Source organism: Nannospalax galili, unplaced genomic scaffold (genome assembly GCF_000622305.1).
Source record: "Nannospalax galili isolate Female #2095 unplaced genomic scaffold, S.galili_v1.0 scaffold1255, whole genome shotgun sequence".
NCBI lineage: Eukaryota > Metazoa > Chordata > Mammalia > Rodentia > Spalacidae > Nannospalax > Nannospalax galili.
The window spans coordinates 843,491-859,160 of NW_008336359.1; the positions used below are offsets into that span (position 1 = coordinate 843,491).

The 15,670-nt window shown below is 39.9% G+C and overlaps 1 protein-coding gene across 1 annotated transcript in view; it reads left to right on the forward strand.

The window, feature by feature from the left end:
* Znf483 (zinc finger protein 483) overlaps positions 1–15,297 on the forward strand; it is a 17,131-nt gene extending 1,834 nt beyond the window's left edge. Inside the window, exons 2-6 of the mRNA XM_008831123.3 lie at positions 128–665; positions 2,943–3,031; positions 6,121–6,247; positions 7,170–7,265; positions 10,750–15,297. Of these exons, the coding sequence (XP_008829345.1) occupies positions 251–665; positions 2,943–3,031; positions 6,121–6,247; positions 7,170–7,265; positions 10,750–12,254 (2,232 nt within the window). The 5' untranslated portion in view covers positions 128–250 and the 3' untranslated portion in view covers positions 12,255–15,297. The remainder of the gene's footprint in view (positions 1–127; positions 666–2,942; positions 3,032–6,120; positions 6,248–7,169; positions 7,266–10,749) is intronic.
* The last annotated feature ends 373 nt before the right edge of the window (positions 15,298–15,670 follow it).

A 15,670-nucleotide genomic window follows, 5' to 3' on the forward strand; every position in this document is an offset into this window, starting at 1 on the left:
AAAAAAATACTTGGGCAGAGCTGTTCTGGGCGTGTGTGTGTGTGTGTGTGTGTGTGTGTGTGTGTGTAATAAACCAATGTTTTCAGATTAGCAATTTGTTTACTTAATGTTCATTTCTTTTTGACAGTTTCTTCAAGACTGTGAATTGGATTCTGGAGCCCATGATAGTTTGCTGTGCATAGTACCTGTTGGCAGACCATATTGCTAGTCCAGTAGTCTAAAGAGGACTGGATTCCTGCTGGTGATAGACATGCAGGCTGTAGTACCCTTGAACATGACGACAGCCATCTTCCCAGACCCCCCATCTCTGGCCTCAAGTGAACAAAGCAAGGTCCCTAGAGTGGATACTCTTAGGGACCAGGAAAATATATTAAGAAGAGAAGTGGCTGACCTAGAGTCCTTCAGGCAGAAGTTCAGGTGGTTTTGTTACTCACAAGAAGAAGGCCCCAGAAAAACCCTGAGTCAACTCTGGGAGCTCTGCAAGCAGTGGCTGAGACCAGACATCCACACGAAAGAGCAGATCTTAGAGCTGTTAGTGTTTGAGCAGTTCCTGAGGGTTTTGCCAGGAGAGACGAGGACTTGGGTGCAGTCACAACATCCTGAGAGTAGTGTGGAGGTAGTGACCCTGGTCGAAAATCTGAACCAAGCACTGGAAGAAAAGGAAGGTGAGAAGACAGATGAAGCAGGGGAGTGGGGGGACCCTCTCCAAGACAGGAAAGCAAACTCCTCCAACAAAGCAGTTTATTGCTGAGGAAGTGTCTTGACTAGAAATTTAAAATTACAATTATACAATCAAAGATAGGGATAAGTTAAGGAAACCATTCTATTTTACAGAATCAATTCTGCATCATAGGGGCTTTCTCTTAGGAGGCCCTCATTTTGGAAGATCACCATGTTGCAGTGATAAATCTGAAAGGAATCAGGCAGTCCACACTTTAGACATGCCAGTTATCTCTGTGACTGCAAATTGAGTCTATGGAGACAAACCTCTCCCATCTATCTCAAAACTCAGGCCTCTGGGTGGAGGCTCCCATTGAGAAATCCATTCCTAGCATTCTGTAAGAAAGAATTTCTGCTGGGCATGGCGATGCAGATCTCAGATGGAGGCCAGCCTGGTCTACATAGCAAGTTCCAGGTCAGCTGGGGTTACAGGGAGACTGTCTCAAAAAGACAACAACAAAAAATTCCTTACGCTAATCCTCTTAGATCTTTAGTGACTTTTTTTTTTTTTTTTTTTTTTTTGGGCCTTTTTGAGCCAGGGTATCCCTGTAGCCCCAGCTGGCCTGGAACTTGCTATGTAGACCAGGCTGGTCTTGAACTCACCAAGATCTGCCAGCCTCTGCCTCCCAAGTGCTAGGACTAAAGGCATGCACCACCACGCCCAATATGACATTTTTTTTTTTTTTTTTACAAACTGCGGAACCAGTTTATAAAGCTGCCTAAAAATATTTTCATAAAAGGTAGAGTGTGATTTGGAAAACTTTTCCCTTACCGGAAAAAAAGGCTGTTGTCATCTAAGAATGTTTAATATACTTAGTCACTATGTAGCCAGGTTCCTCCCAGCCTCGTGGCCCACTCTCTTCCCACCTTAAGAGCTCAGTGAGCTCACCCAGCACTCCCCTTAAGACTAGAACTCCATCCCAGCACTGTTTCTCCTTAAACATTCTATGGAGTTGTTTTGCTTTGGAGTTAACTACTTCCTGTCTGTAGGAATCTGCTGGCAATTCCAGAGGCAGAGTCAGTTTTTGAGGCTGGCTTGGGGGCTTTGCTCAATAAATAGGTTGAAGTAACATTTGAGCAAGGTATTGTAGGATCTCAAAGTACTAGGTAAAAAGAAAATGCACTTTTTTTTTTTAACCTGACTATGCCTTGTAAATTAGAAATACTTTAAAACACATTGTCGTACAGAGTATTTTAAAGCTATGGGTTTATAGAAGGAACTCCGCAGACTTGGGAATTGAAAGAACCTTTGAAATAGTGAAAAAAGCTGGTTTCGTTGTCTTTGCACCCATGTTGTGCAGTGCCTGCTGAGATCAGAAGAGGGTGTCAGATTCCCTGGAACTGGAGTTATGGGCAGTTTTTAGCTGCCATGTGGGTGATGGAAATCGAACCTGGGTCCTCTACAAGACCAGTGCTCTTAACTGCTGAACCATCTCTCCAGCCCTATTATATCTTTGTTTTTAATGGGAAATTCTGACAACTGTTTTAAAGAGTAGAGAGGCTTGGTTTCTTACCTCTTCTCTAGAGCTACATGAAACATTGTGATATTAAGTAGATATTTGAGTTTTCACCCGTATTCCTGACCCAAGTGACTGGAGCATTGCCTTCTATTAAAATAGTTGCCCTTTTCCTTGGTTCTTGAAACCTATTCCAGACCCCTCCAGCACTGTCAAGGTGAAAGACAGTCTTGTTTATAAAGGCCCCTTTCAGCCATGCTTGAATTTAATTAGGTGATGTTTGGAAAGTAACAACCCATGGGGGCTGATTGCCTGGGAACCCAACCTGCAGCTTCGAGGGTTGGCGCTCAGAGCACTAGCCCCCACCTCCAGAGAGGAGGGGGGCTGAAGTTGAATTGATCACCAGTGATTGAATTAATCAACCGTCTTAAAAGCCCCAAAAGGCAAGTTTGGAGAGAGCTGGACATGAGGGGGATTCCTGAAGGGTGGTATACCTGAGAAAGGCATGGAGGGAGTTTGCCTGTGTACATCCGGGCCATAGCCAGTTTCAGAAGCTCTGAGCCTTTTCCTGTAGGCTTTACCCTATGCAGCTTTTCCATCTGGCTGTTCATTTGTATCCTTTGAAATATCCTTTATAGTAAGTGGGTAAATAACATGTTTCCTATGAGCCATTCTAGCAAATTAATACAGCCCAAGGATGGGATTGTGGACACTGATTTAGTCTGAAGAATCCAGCTGAAGGACCAGACTATTTTTCCTTTCTAGATCTGATCACTCAAGATTCTGCTGTTTGCAAAGAGGAGAATTTGGGAGAAGATGAGATAGTGGCTGATCCTCCAAATACTGAGCCATGTGTAAGTTCCCTTTCCCTGATTTTCCTTCAATGGAAACTGAGGTGTTAGTGAGGAATGTAAAGATGCAAAAATAACAAAGACAGCTTATAGGTCACTGTTTACATGCTATTTCTTGGGGTTCAGATTGTAACGATACTGACACTAAACAAGAATATTTAGGGCCAGTGAGATGGGTCAGATGGCTCCGGCCACCAAGCCTGATGATCTTAGTTCAATGTCTAGGACCCACAAGGTGGAAGGAAAGAACAAACTCTGGTAGGCTATCCCTTTGCCCTCACATTGTGGTATGCACATCTCCCCCCCCCCCCATTAAATAGGAAAAAGATTTAAAAACAAAAGCATTTATTAAAATCCCACCCTGACAAAATGAGTCAGAATGAAATAGAATTATATTGCCCTAATATGGTAAAGTACACCTCTACCTGGGTAGAATTGGAAATGTCAGGAATGTCCTGATCTGTGTTACCTGATCATTCCAGTCAACCCATTATAGTAAGAAAGAAATGAGATCCAAGCATGAGGTGAAAGAGACAAAGACATATTTACAGACAATATTGTTTGTTTGGAAAGTTCTGGGATCAACTAAGTACTAGAATTCAGGTGCTTGCTTAGAAAACCAACTGGCTGTGGATCAGTAGGTTTCCAGTACACCAGTAATTCCCACTTAGGAAAAACAATGTATTCACAATCATAATATTGCTATAGTAGACCAATAAATATGCCCCAAAGTATGCCAGCTTCCTAGTCCCCAGAATTTATGAATGTTAATTTGTTTGAAGGAGGACCGTTCATTGCAGGTGTGGTTAAGGGTTGTAAGATGAGAAATTGATCCTGAGGTATGAGTAGGCCCTAAGAGCCATCACAGGTGTTCTTATGAGAGCAGCAGAGGGAGCTTCAACACAGAGGAGATGCTTACATGGACAGGGGAGCAGTTTGCAGTGATGGGGCCACAAGCCAGGGAAAGTCCAGGAATACTGGCAGCCACTGGAAGGTGGAAGAGGCAGAGAATGGATTCTCCCCCAGAGACCCTGGAAGGAAAGCCCTGCCAACTCCTTGATGTCCAATTTCTGGCCTCAGAACAATGAGAAAATTTCTGTTATTTGAAGCCACCAGGGTCCTGTTATCTGGTTACATAGTATAACGCTGACAAGAGGCTAATATAAATGCCAATAGACAGCATTGTTCTGCCTCTCAAAGGGTCTCAGAGAGAGTGCTGTAGATGCCACAGCAGGAAAAGGGAACTTAAACTACATGTGATGGCACACATGTAATCTCAGAACTCAGGAAGCTGAGACGGAAGGATGGCTAGTTTGAAGCCTGTTTAGGTTATGTAGTGAGATCCTGTCTGAAAGGAAAAAAGAAGGGAAGGTGAATTTAATGAATCCATGCTTGTTTATAAATGTGGAGTACTCGCAGGAGGGTATATTATTGAATGCAGATGCTCTTTGATTATATAAAATATGCTGCAGCTAGGTGTGGTGGTGAACATTTGTAATCCCAGCCTTAGGGACACTGAGGCAGGAGGATCTTGGGTGAGTTTGAGGCCAACTTGGACTATATAACAAGACCTTGCTTCAAAATAATAGTAACAGCCAGGCATGGTGATGCACACTTTTAATTGGGAGGCAGAGGCAGGTGGATTTCTGAGATCGAGGCCAGCCTGGACTTACATAGTAAGTTCTGGGCCATGTGGGGCTACAGAAAGACCCTGTCTCAAAAAATATCACTACTAGCCCAGTATGGTGGTGCATGCCTATAGTCCAGCACTTGGAAGGCAGAGGCAGGTGGATCGCTGAGTTCAAGTCCAGCCAGGTCTACTTAGTGAGTTCTAGGACAGCTGGGACTACAGGGAGACCCTGTCCCCCCCCCTGAAAAAAATCACTATTGCATATAATTAAAAGTTAAAGTTTCTAACTCAGCTGCTGATATTATTATGTATTTAATATTGCCTGTACTTGCTTTATTCTGCCAATTTGAGAGTAGGCAATGTAAATCATACCCTTCATTTATGGTTGTCCTTTTAATCTTAAAAATCCATGTGCTGGGGTGAACTCAATCAATGTTAGGTTAGAGAATTCTTTTTATCTTGTTTTTATTTGTGTGTGTGTGTGTGTATTTGGTGGTGGTGGTGGGTTTGAGACAGGGTCTTCCTGTAACCCCAGCTGGTCTGGAACTTGCTATGAAGACCATACTGGCCTCTGTCTCACAGAGATATGCCTGCCTCTGCCTCCCAAGTGTTGGAATTAAAAGCATGCACCACTATGCCTGGCTTATTTTTATTGCTATGTGTATGAGTTGACCTGTAGTGCACCCATGCCGTGTAATGTCCTCAGAGGGCAGAAGAGAGTATCAGATCTCCTGGAATGGTTGTTAGCCTCCCAGAATGGTTGTTAGCCACCAAGTGGGTGCTGAGAACTGAGCGTGGGTCCTCTACAAGAGCAGTCAGTGTTCTTAACCACTGAGCAATCTCTCTAGCCCCTAGATTAGAGAATTCTTATACAATATTTTATACCAGACCCTTAATTGGGAAAGGTAAAAATTAACCAAGCCCCACCCTTTTTTTTGAGACCAGGTCTCCCTGTAGCCCCAGGTGTCCTAGAACTCATTAGGTAGATCAGGCTGGCCTCAAACTCACAAGATGAGCCTGCCTCTGCCTCTTAAGTGCTGGCATTAAAGGTATGCATCACCACACCCAGCCTTTTAATTCTGTATTTCTTGTTGGTGTTATATAATAGATTCTTTGTAGTTTGCTTTGGAACTCTTTAAAAATTTATCAGGCTTGAATAGGCATGGACCTATAATCCCAGATACTCAGGAGGCTGAGGCAAGAGAATTTCCAAGTTCAGGGCCTGTTTAGGCAATTTAGTTAGACCCTGTCTCAAAATGAGAAGTAAAAATATTGGAGATATTGCTCAATGGTAGGGCACTTACCTAGCATGCACAAGGCCCCAAGTTCAATATCCAGTAAAACACACAGACACACACAACTTTGAATACTTTCAAAATCCTTACTTAATCACTACTTCTCTGAATCCTTAGTGTCTGCTGGGAACTAATACAATGTAAAGGGGCTATGTTTGGTATTCTAGGAATCTATAGCATTCGAAGATGTGGCTGTGAACTTCACCAGAGAAGAGTGGCAGATGCTGGAACCCTCTCAAAAGGAGCTATATAAGGAAGTACTACTGGAAAGCTTAAGGAGCCTAGAATTTTTGGGTAAAGACAACCTTCTTCATGATCTAGTATCTAAGACAGTAATCTGTCCTGTTGCTAAAGTGCTATGTGAATTTTTTTTTAATTTTATTATTATTTATTTTTGTCTTTTTGAAGCAGGGTCTCCCTGTAGCCCCAGCTGTCCGGAACTCACTATGTAGACCAGGCTGGCCTTGAACTTACAGAGATCGCCTGCATCTGCCTCCCAAGTGCTGGGACCATAGGCATGCGATACCACATCCAGCATGTGAAATATTTTTAACTTTGTTTCTGCTAGGCTTCCAGGACCTGATAGAACTATTCCTAAAAATGGATCTTTTTTAAAAAACATATTTATTTTTCACTTGGGAGGCAGAGGCAGGCGGATCTCTGTGAGTTCAAGGCCAGCCTGGTCTACATAGTGAGTTCCAGGACAGCTGGGGCTACAGGGAGACCTTGTCTCAAAAAGACACCCCCCCCAAAAAAAATATATATATATATTTATGTGTATGAGTATATTGTCTGATGTATGTGAGTATACCTGTGTCATGCAATGCTGCTGAGGTCAGAAGAGGGCATTGGATTCCCCAGGAACTGGAGTTAAGGACAGTTGTTAGCCACCATGTGGGTGCTGGGAATCAAACGCAGGTCCTCTACAAGAGCAGTCAGTGCTCTTAACCGCTGAGCCATCTCTCCAACCCCTAAAAATGAATCTGAAAAATGTACTTTCTGTAGTGCTTTCTCTTATAAAGTCTTCGCTTCACTGCATTGTAAATGTGGAACATTTTGTTGTCACTGTTTTGCCATATCCCATTTCCTCCTTGGAGCCCAACATGGATGCATGTGTTGGATAGCATCTTTACCTTCTCTGGAGAAATAGAGGCTGTATATGAATGTTGGCACCTTTGTCTATGTCTAAACCATTTTCCTTCCTTTCCTTGAGCAGGCTTTCCAGTTTCCAAATTCAATCTGATTTCCCAACTGACATGGGTTAAATTGCCAAAGGCGCTTGAAAAAGAAATCTCTAAAGGCCCCAGACCAGGTGAGTTGGTAAAAGATACGAAAGGAAATGAAAACTATTGTTTACCTAAGTCTTTGGAGAAAAACCCAAATGTTGGGCAGGTTTGATGCCAAGCCCAGCCTTGCAATAGAGTATTGAGTCACATTATTGCTTGTCAAGTAAAATTTCAGCTGAATATGTATCACTTTTGCCTCATCATAAGGTCAAAAAAATCCTAATAAGCCATTGTAAGACTGTATTCCCATAGTTCCTTGTATGTAACCTCATGTTTAAAAGCCAGTGTAAGCTGGATGTATTCAGTACATTTTTTTACTTAGTGTATTTTCAATTCAATGGGTTTACCAAGATATAACTCCATTGTAAGTCAAAAAGTTCCCATATAAAGGAGCAATAACTTAATTAGCATTTGAATTTAATCTTGAAGGGTAAGTGGGAATTCACTCAGTAAATGTGTATAATCCCATTTTTTGTAAGATGTTCATATGTCTAAGTGTATAGATTAAATATTTAAGGATCTTTACTATCTGGAAAACACTATTTTTTATGTGTATGTTTTGAATGTAAGAGCACCCCTGTCATGCAATGCCCACAGAAGTCAAAAGAGGGCATCAGATCACTCTAGAACTGGAGTTACAGACAGTTGTTAGCCACCATGTGGGTGCTGGGAATCCAACCCAGGTCCTCTACAAAAGCAGCCAGTGCCCGTAACTGTTGAGCCATCTCTCCAGCCCCAGTACCTTTTTTTTTTCTTTTTTAAAGTCAGTAATGTCTTATTCTATTCTATCTTAAGCATTCATTTCAGTCAACCTCTTGGCTATTTCCAGTCTAATTACATAAACAAAGACAATTTTTTTATGTTTAAAGCAGCAATTTAGAGTAATTTCAAAACTGAGTGTTCATACTGTTTTGTTAATCGGGATCAGCCTGGTCTACATAGTGAGTTCCAGGCCACCTGGGGCTGCAGGGCGACCCTGTTTCAAAAAGACAAAAAGAAACCCAAAACCAAAAACCCAAAACAAAACAAAAAAAAAAAACCAAACAAGCAAACAAACAAAAACAATGCTGTAAATGTTAAAAAGAAGTCCTTTATATTGGAGAAAAAGATTCAATAGAGATATTTAAGTGTGTAAAATAGCAGTGAACTAGCATTATATATTTTAGAAAAATGGGCAAACAATTTGAACAGATAACTGACAAAATTGAAAATTTAAATGGCTTTTGAAATTGAAAAATTTGGACTTAGTCATTAATGGGACTATATGTTTAAAGCAACAATGCTTTTATGAAACAAATCAGCAGATATTTAAAGATCATTGATCACACCAAGGCATGGGGCAAACACCTTTAATCCCAGCACTTGGGAGGCAGAAGTGGATCTGAGTTTGAGGCCAGCCTGGTCTACATAGCAAGTTCCAGGCCAACTGAGCTACAGGGAGACCCTGTCTCAAAAAAAAACTCAAAGAAAAAGATCATTGATCAGAGGTGAGGTGAATAGTCGAATAGTCAGGGGGTTCTATTCCCTAGGAATTATGTAAAGTTATATAACCCTAAGACATACACACACACACAGCTGAACCCAGCATTTCATGCATGCTAAGCATATATCTACCACCACTGAACTGTATTGCTAACCATAAGACTATTATTTGATAAACATTCAATAAGGAAATGAATAAACTATAAATGATGATCGTGTAAGAATAAAATTATCATTTTTAAAATTGCCAATGAGATTGGAAATTATAAATGAAAAAGTAATGCATATACATTTTTCCACTCTAAACTATATGGAAAATTCTAGAAAACTCAACCTTCTGAGTAATAGAATTTTGAGTTTTATACTTATCTTTTTAGAATAATTAGGAAAATGATTGTGTGATCTTGTGATTGAAAGCCAGGGTGGGGACTGGGGACATGTCTCAGTGGGTAAAGTGCTTGCTGTGTAAGCATGAAGACCTGAGTTAGAATCCACAGCACTGATGGAAAAGCTAAGCATGGCTGCACATTCTGTAACCTCAGCACTGGGACAGACACAGGAAGATCCTTTGTGTTTGCTGTCCAGCCAGTCTAGCTGGACATGCCAGCTTCTGGTTCAGTGAGACCCTGTCTCAAAAAAAAAAAAAGTGGAGACCAATAGAAGATACTTGACATCCTCCTCCTGCCTTCCACATGTGTGAATATGGGCATGTGCATCTACACATGCTCATATATACACACCACCAGCAACATACACATATAAAAGAAATAAAAGAAAAATGTTAGGGTACATGATATGGTTAATAAATGAATTCAGAGTTCTAAGAAAACTAACAATCAGTATACGGTATTGGAGACAGTTCCATGTTGATTCCAAGACTTGGACCTGAGTTCTTGTCAGATTTATGTGTGATAGAGTGTGGCAGCTTTGCATTTTAAGTAGTAGGTTGTAAGAACATGAATGTGCTGCAGTATAGGAAGGAGAAGAAATGAATGCCTGGTTAAATATCCTTAGGCCTGATATGTGTATTAGTGAGGCGATTGGCATTTTCTATACTATTTGTTTGCCTTGAGGAGTGGTTGTATAGTGTAGGGATCAGAGCATGGGCCTTGGTATCAAATTAAAATCTGATTTTACCACTTACAATACATGTGACCTTGGGCAAGCTACTGACACTCTGTGTGCCCAGTTTTGGCATCCATAAAACAAGGATAATTGTGAGACTTCATTGGGTTGTTTGTAGATTAAGTGAAACAATGCAGATGAAGTGCTTGAGGTGGAGCCTGTCGTTTAATAAGTGTATAATCATTTTGTGTGTCAGTTTGTGTTACATGTTTTGAAAAGAGAAAGTTTGGATGTAAAGAGGATAGGTTTGAACCTAGTATAAAAATTGGAAGTTAGAGTTTTCATCTTTTTAAAATTTTTTTTTAATTTTAATTTTTTATTTATGTGTATGAGTGTTATGCCTGCATGTTTGTAAGTGTACCCATGTAGTGCAGTGCCCTTGGAGGACAGAAGAGGTTGTCAGATCCCTGGAACTGGAGTTATGGATGGTTCTTAGCCATCGCGTTGGTGCTGGGATTCTGCAAGAGTAGCCAGTGCTGTTACCCACTGAGGCATCTCTCCAGCCTAGGAGTTTTCATCTTTTACTTATATGAAGCACAATATTTTCCTCTTCTACAATATTTTTCTTAGCCTCTGTGTTTATCTTGTTTTCCTCTATTGCCTTTCTCTTCCCTGTGAGTTTTTTGTTTTGCTTTTTGAGAGAGGGTCTCCCTGTAGCCCTAGTTGGCCTGAAACTTTGTAGACCAGGCTGGCCTTGATCTCACAGAGATCCACCTGCCTTTGTCTCTGGAGTGCTGGGATTAAAGGAGTGTACCTCTCTGCCTAGCTTCTTCCTTGTTTTACAAAGCTCTAGTTGAGATCCAAGTCATATACCTTAAAATCATTACTGTGTGCCTATATGAGTCCCAAATATAGCAGCTTTATTGCAAATAGGAAACAATTTTATTTTTTGTCTCTTTTTAGAGAGTGAGTCTAGAAATGAATTGGATGTTTTTATGGAAGATTTTACCTTAGAGAAAATAATAGAAAGCTGCTTCAGTGATGATGGTCGTGGCTTGCAGACAGAATTCCAGGAGCATCTTGATGGATCCAGCGAAGATCATGGTGAGTGGAGTGGCTGTGAGAGTGAAGGATCTGACCCAGAAGAGAGCCACTCTAGAAAGAATTTCAAACAAACATCTGATACAGTTAAACGTCTGAGAGCCTATTTAAGGAAGAAGTCTCAGAAGTCTAAAGAATGCAAAAAACCCTTCAGCTTTCACTCGGATCTTCTGAACCGAAAAGAACACAGTGCAAAAAAGTCACGGAAATGCAATGAAAGTGAGAAAGACCCAAGTCACTCTTCATCTGTAACTAAACATAAGAATCATCAGAAAGTTAGTGTGACGGATAAGACCCAGAAATGCAGTATATGTGGGGTAGCCTTTATTCCAAGCTCATCCCTTTCTAAGAAAAGCACTAGATGTAAAAAATGCCGCAAGAATTTACGCCAGGGTGTAACCTCAAATAAAGACAAGGGGCCTGAGACTGAAGAAAAAACCAGTAACTGTGGTAAATGTGGAAAAGCCTTTAGCTATAGTGCCTCAGTCTCTAAGCATCATAGGAGTCATGCTGAAGAGACCCCCTCTATGTGTAATGAATGTAGAAATGCTTGTAGTGGTAGTTCATCGCTCAAACCACATCACAAAACTCACAGTAAAGAAAAAGAAAAGCCGTATAAGTGTGATGAATGTGGAAAAGATTTTATCTTAATTCATGATCTGGCTAAACATCAAAGAACTCATACTGGTGAAAAGCCCTATGTATGTAAAGACTGTGGAAGACCGTTCAGTGACAGTTCATCACTATATCAACACCAGCGAATTCATACTGGAGAAAAACCATACAAGTGTAATGACTGTGGGAAATCCTTCACTCATAGTTCTTCTCTTTCAAAACATCAGAGAATTCATACTGGAGAGAAACCCTATAAGTGCAATGATTGTGGAAAAGCCTTTAGACAGAATTCTTGCCTTACCCGACATCAGAGGATTCACACTGGAGAAAAACCGTATTTGTGTAAGGATTGTGGATTGACTTTTAGCCATATTAGCACTCTCAATTATCATCAAAGACTTCACACAGGAGAGAAACCCTACAAATGTAAGCACTGTGAGAAAGCCTTCCCTACTCATTCCCTCCTTGGCCGTCATTTAAGATGTCATAGCGGTGTAAAGCCATATAAATGTAAAGAATGTGGGAAAGTCTTCAGACAGAGTTCATCTCTTAATGCACATTACCGAATTCATACTGGAGAGAAGCCCTACAAATGTGACTTTTGTGAAGCAACTTTTACGCGGAGCACAATCCTTATTGAACATGTGAAAACTCATAACACAAATGCACAGTATGAGTGTGAAGGATGTGGTAAGAAATGGAGAAGTAGGTCAAGCTTTCTCAAACATCGGGCACGTCACCCTATAGAGTAATCTGCGAATATAGTAAGTGGGGGTGGGGGCCAATCCAGATCGTGCCCTTATTTAAGAACTTAGGACATAAATTACCCATAGCATTGATTAGAAACTGCAACTTAAATGGGCTCACCTCTAGGCAAAGAATTCTTCCCTTTCAGCCGTTTCCTTGAGGAGGGTCACTTATGATTAGAATTGGTAAAGTCATAATGCTAATGAAGAAAACGTGAAGTGAAATAATTCCAAAAGGCCAAACTGAAATTTGGAAAACACTTTTTTTCTGTGATATTTCTCTCCTCAGCCCCCCTTCCATGCCATATGGTGTCACGGAAAAGAACTTGACTGGACTCTCAAGTTCTGTCCCAGTTTGGCAACCAATTCACTGTGTTGCCTCGAACAAGTCATTTGGCCCTTCAGAATTTAATCTACCACTAGAATGAAGAGATGGCATTGATTTCCAAGCATCTAGCTTAGTGAGAATATAGTATACATTTTGAATGTTTGCTGTAGGAATCCCCAGAATGTGATAAATGGGAACAAGTCAGGGAAGCTCAATCAAGTTTGTTTTCAGGGAGTGTTCTAATTGCACAAATCGCCCCAATCTTCTTATCCTTTGAATTTTACCTCAGCAGGTTCAGAATCCAGAGAGCTTGCATGTAAGTAAGTCAACTCAACTATAAGAGTAACAGTCCCAGGAGTATAGACTAGGGATAAAGAAAAACCAAAAATAGCTATTCTGGATGGACTATTATTTTGCTTGTAGCAGGCACGGCTTCCTTCCTGTAGCCTCAGGGTAAGCATTCTGTATAGCAAAAGTCACAAGATGTTAGACTGAATCAGACTGGGCTTAGACATGTTTCCATTGATTTTTGTGGTAGAGTATATGTATATAGTTGTCACTATTTAAAAATAAGGGAATTTCATGTTTTGAAGACAGTAAAACTTTAAAAAAAATTATAAGGACTGACACATTGGACCCTTATTTGCATGGAGTGCTCAGCTGGTACCATCTTTTAGATGAGGAATCTATTCTAGCCAGGTTTTCACAAGTGTATAACCTGACTTTTCCTACTGCAGATGTATGATATTTTGATCCCCTGCCATCAGGAGAATACATACATTAAAAAGACCCATTGATAACAAGTTCAGGAAAATTATTAGCACATAAGTAAATTTATAAGTTATATTTCCTTCTGTGAACTAGACCTCAAAGGAACGGACTTTACAGGTATTGGTGGATAGTCCTCAATTTTTATTGATGGAATCTTAATAATTTGTAACTGAAAAAGTAACTAAAGACTCTGAATGAGTTCATTTGGGTCTCAGGTCACTGGGTTCCAGAGAGGCTCTACTGGCTCAACAGTGGTACTGAAATTCCTGAAGTTGACATTTGAGGCAGTCCCTAATGAAAAGAGCTAAACCAGAACTCTGGTCTTATGGGTGTGAAGGATCCTTAATGCTGATCTGAGGCTCAGGAACATTTGCTGATTTAATATGCTTAGGTTTGAAATGCTACCTCTGGATGTAAGACATTTGTTTTCTTCCTGGTGCCTCCTCCCACCCCAAAGTCTGAAAGAAATTAATTACTGTGTGATAAATTGATCGGTATAGCTATTGTCATATGGACCAAGCAAGTTCATTCTAGCCCCCAAAGGAATATAGCTTATAAGAATCATTTATATGGGCTTTCTGAAAGGATATAATTCACTGGAATAATTAAATATGTAAACTCCTCTTAAGAAAAGATCTGCTCTAGGGTACTTAGTGGTTAGGCTCCCCCAAAATTTATATGATATTTAATCTCAATCTCAGTTGGGAATCAAAACTTTTTTATAACTTTATTGAAGTATAAATTGCATATGATAAAAACTCATTTCAAGTGTGCAGTTCAGTAAGCTTTAGTCAGTTTACTGAATTGTACAATCATTACCATAATACATTGCTATCACCCTGATAATATCTACTAGATATGTCCATTCACACATGATCTCCCTTCTGTGGTCCCAGGTAACCACTGATCTGCTTTCTACCTATACAGTGGCCCTTTTTGGACATTTTATATTGGTCTTTTTCATTTTCATTAACATCGTTTTAAGTCTATACATGCCTTTGTGCTTTCTTACTGTTAAAATTTTATTTATTGTTGACTGGTGTTAAATAGTATTCCATCATTCGGATACTTTGTTTCCTTCTGAAAAGACATTTGGATTTTCCCCCCTCAGTTTTTGGCTATTTGGAACAATACTGTGAACACTAATGTGTAAGTCTGTATAGACAGTCATTTTTTTATTTGGTACATATGTGTAGCTGGAATTGCTGAGTCATGTAAATTTTTGTTTAAGTTTTTAGGAAACTGCCAAATGCTTTCCAGTGTGACTACATCATTTTAAATTGTGTTTCCTTTCTTTACATCATGGCCAACCTTTCTAAATCTTGTCACCCTGATACTAGTAGAAGTGGCATTTATGATATTAATTTGCATTTCCCTGATGACTAACATATTTCCTTTGGTGAAATGCTTATTCAAATCTCTTGTCTATTTTAAAGTTAGATTATGGTTAAATTATGATAAATTCTTTATCTAGATATACGTCTCTTTATCCAATATGAATTTTTTAGTACTGTTTATTAACTATAGGGGGAAATCACCCCACTACAAGATATTTATCAATAACTATGTACAGTTGTCTGAAGGATTTCAGTCTAGCCTAGCACCCACCCACTTAAATTTATTTTTGAATTTTGATCATTGAAAGATTTTAAACTTCTGTCTCCTCACAGACTTGCTTTTTAAACAACTATAGTGAACATTTTTGTTTACATTGAATATTAAAATCAACCCTTGACACATTTTAAAGCAAAGATCTTGGTCTTTTAAATGTTTCCTAATAGTTCATATAGGAGAAATTTCTTTTAAGTCACAGGACAATACAAAGCCTCTGTCCATAATTTTACTTTTATTCATTTTACTTTTGAATTATTTTTATTTTTTTATTTTATATGTATGAGTGTATTGCCTGCATGTATGTGAGTGCACCCATGTCATACAATGCCGCGGAGGTCTGAAGAAGACCAGATTCCCCTGGAACTGGAGTTAAGGACGGTTCGTAGGCACCATGTGGGTGCTGGGAATCGAACCTGGGTCCTCTGCAAGAACAGTCAGTGCTCTTAACCGCTGAGCCATCTCTCCAGTCCCAGAATTCCTTTTAATGTAAAATATATAACATAAACATGAACCATTTTTACCTCTTTGATTATACAATTCCACAGTGTTCAGTACATTCACGTTTGAGGCATTATCATTGTTTAACTCCAGAATTTTTCCCTCATCCCACGCTGAACTCATTAGGCAGTAATTCCCCATTCTCTCCTCTCTAAAGCTCCTGGTCATGATTCTGCTTTCTCCAAGTCTGGCTTAGTCCCTCACATAAATG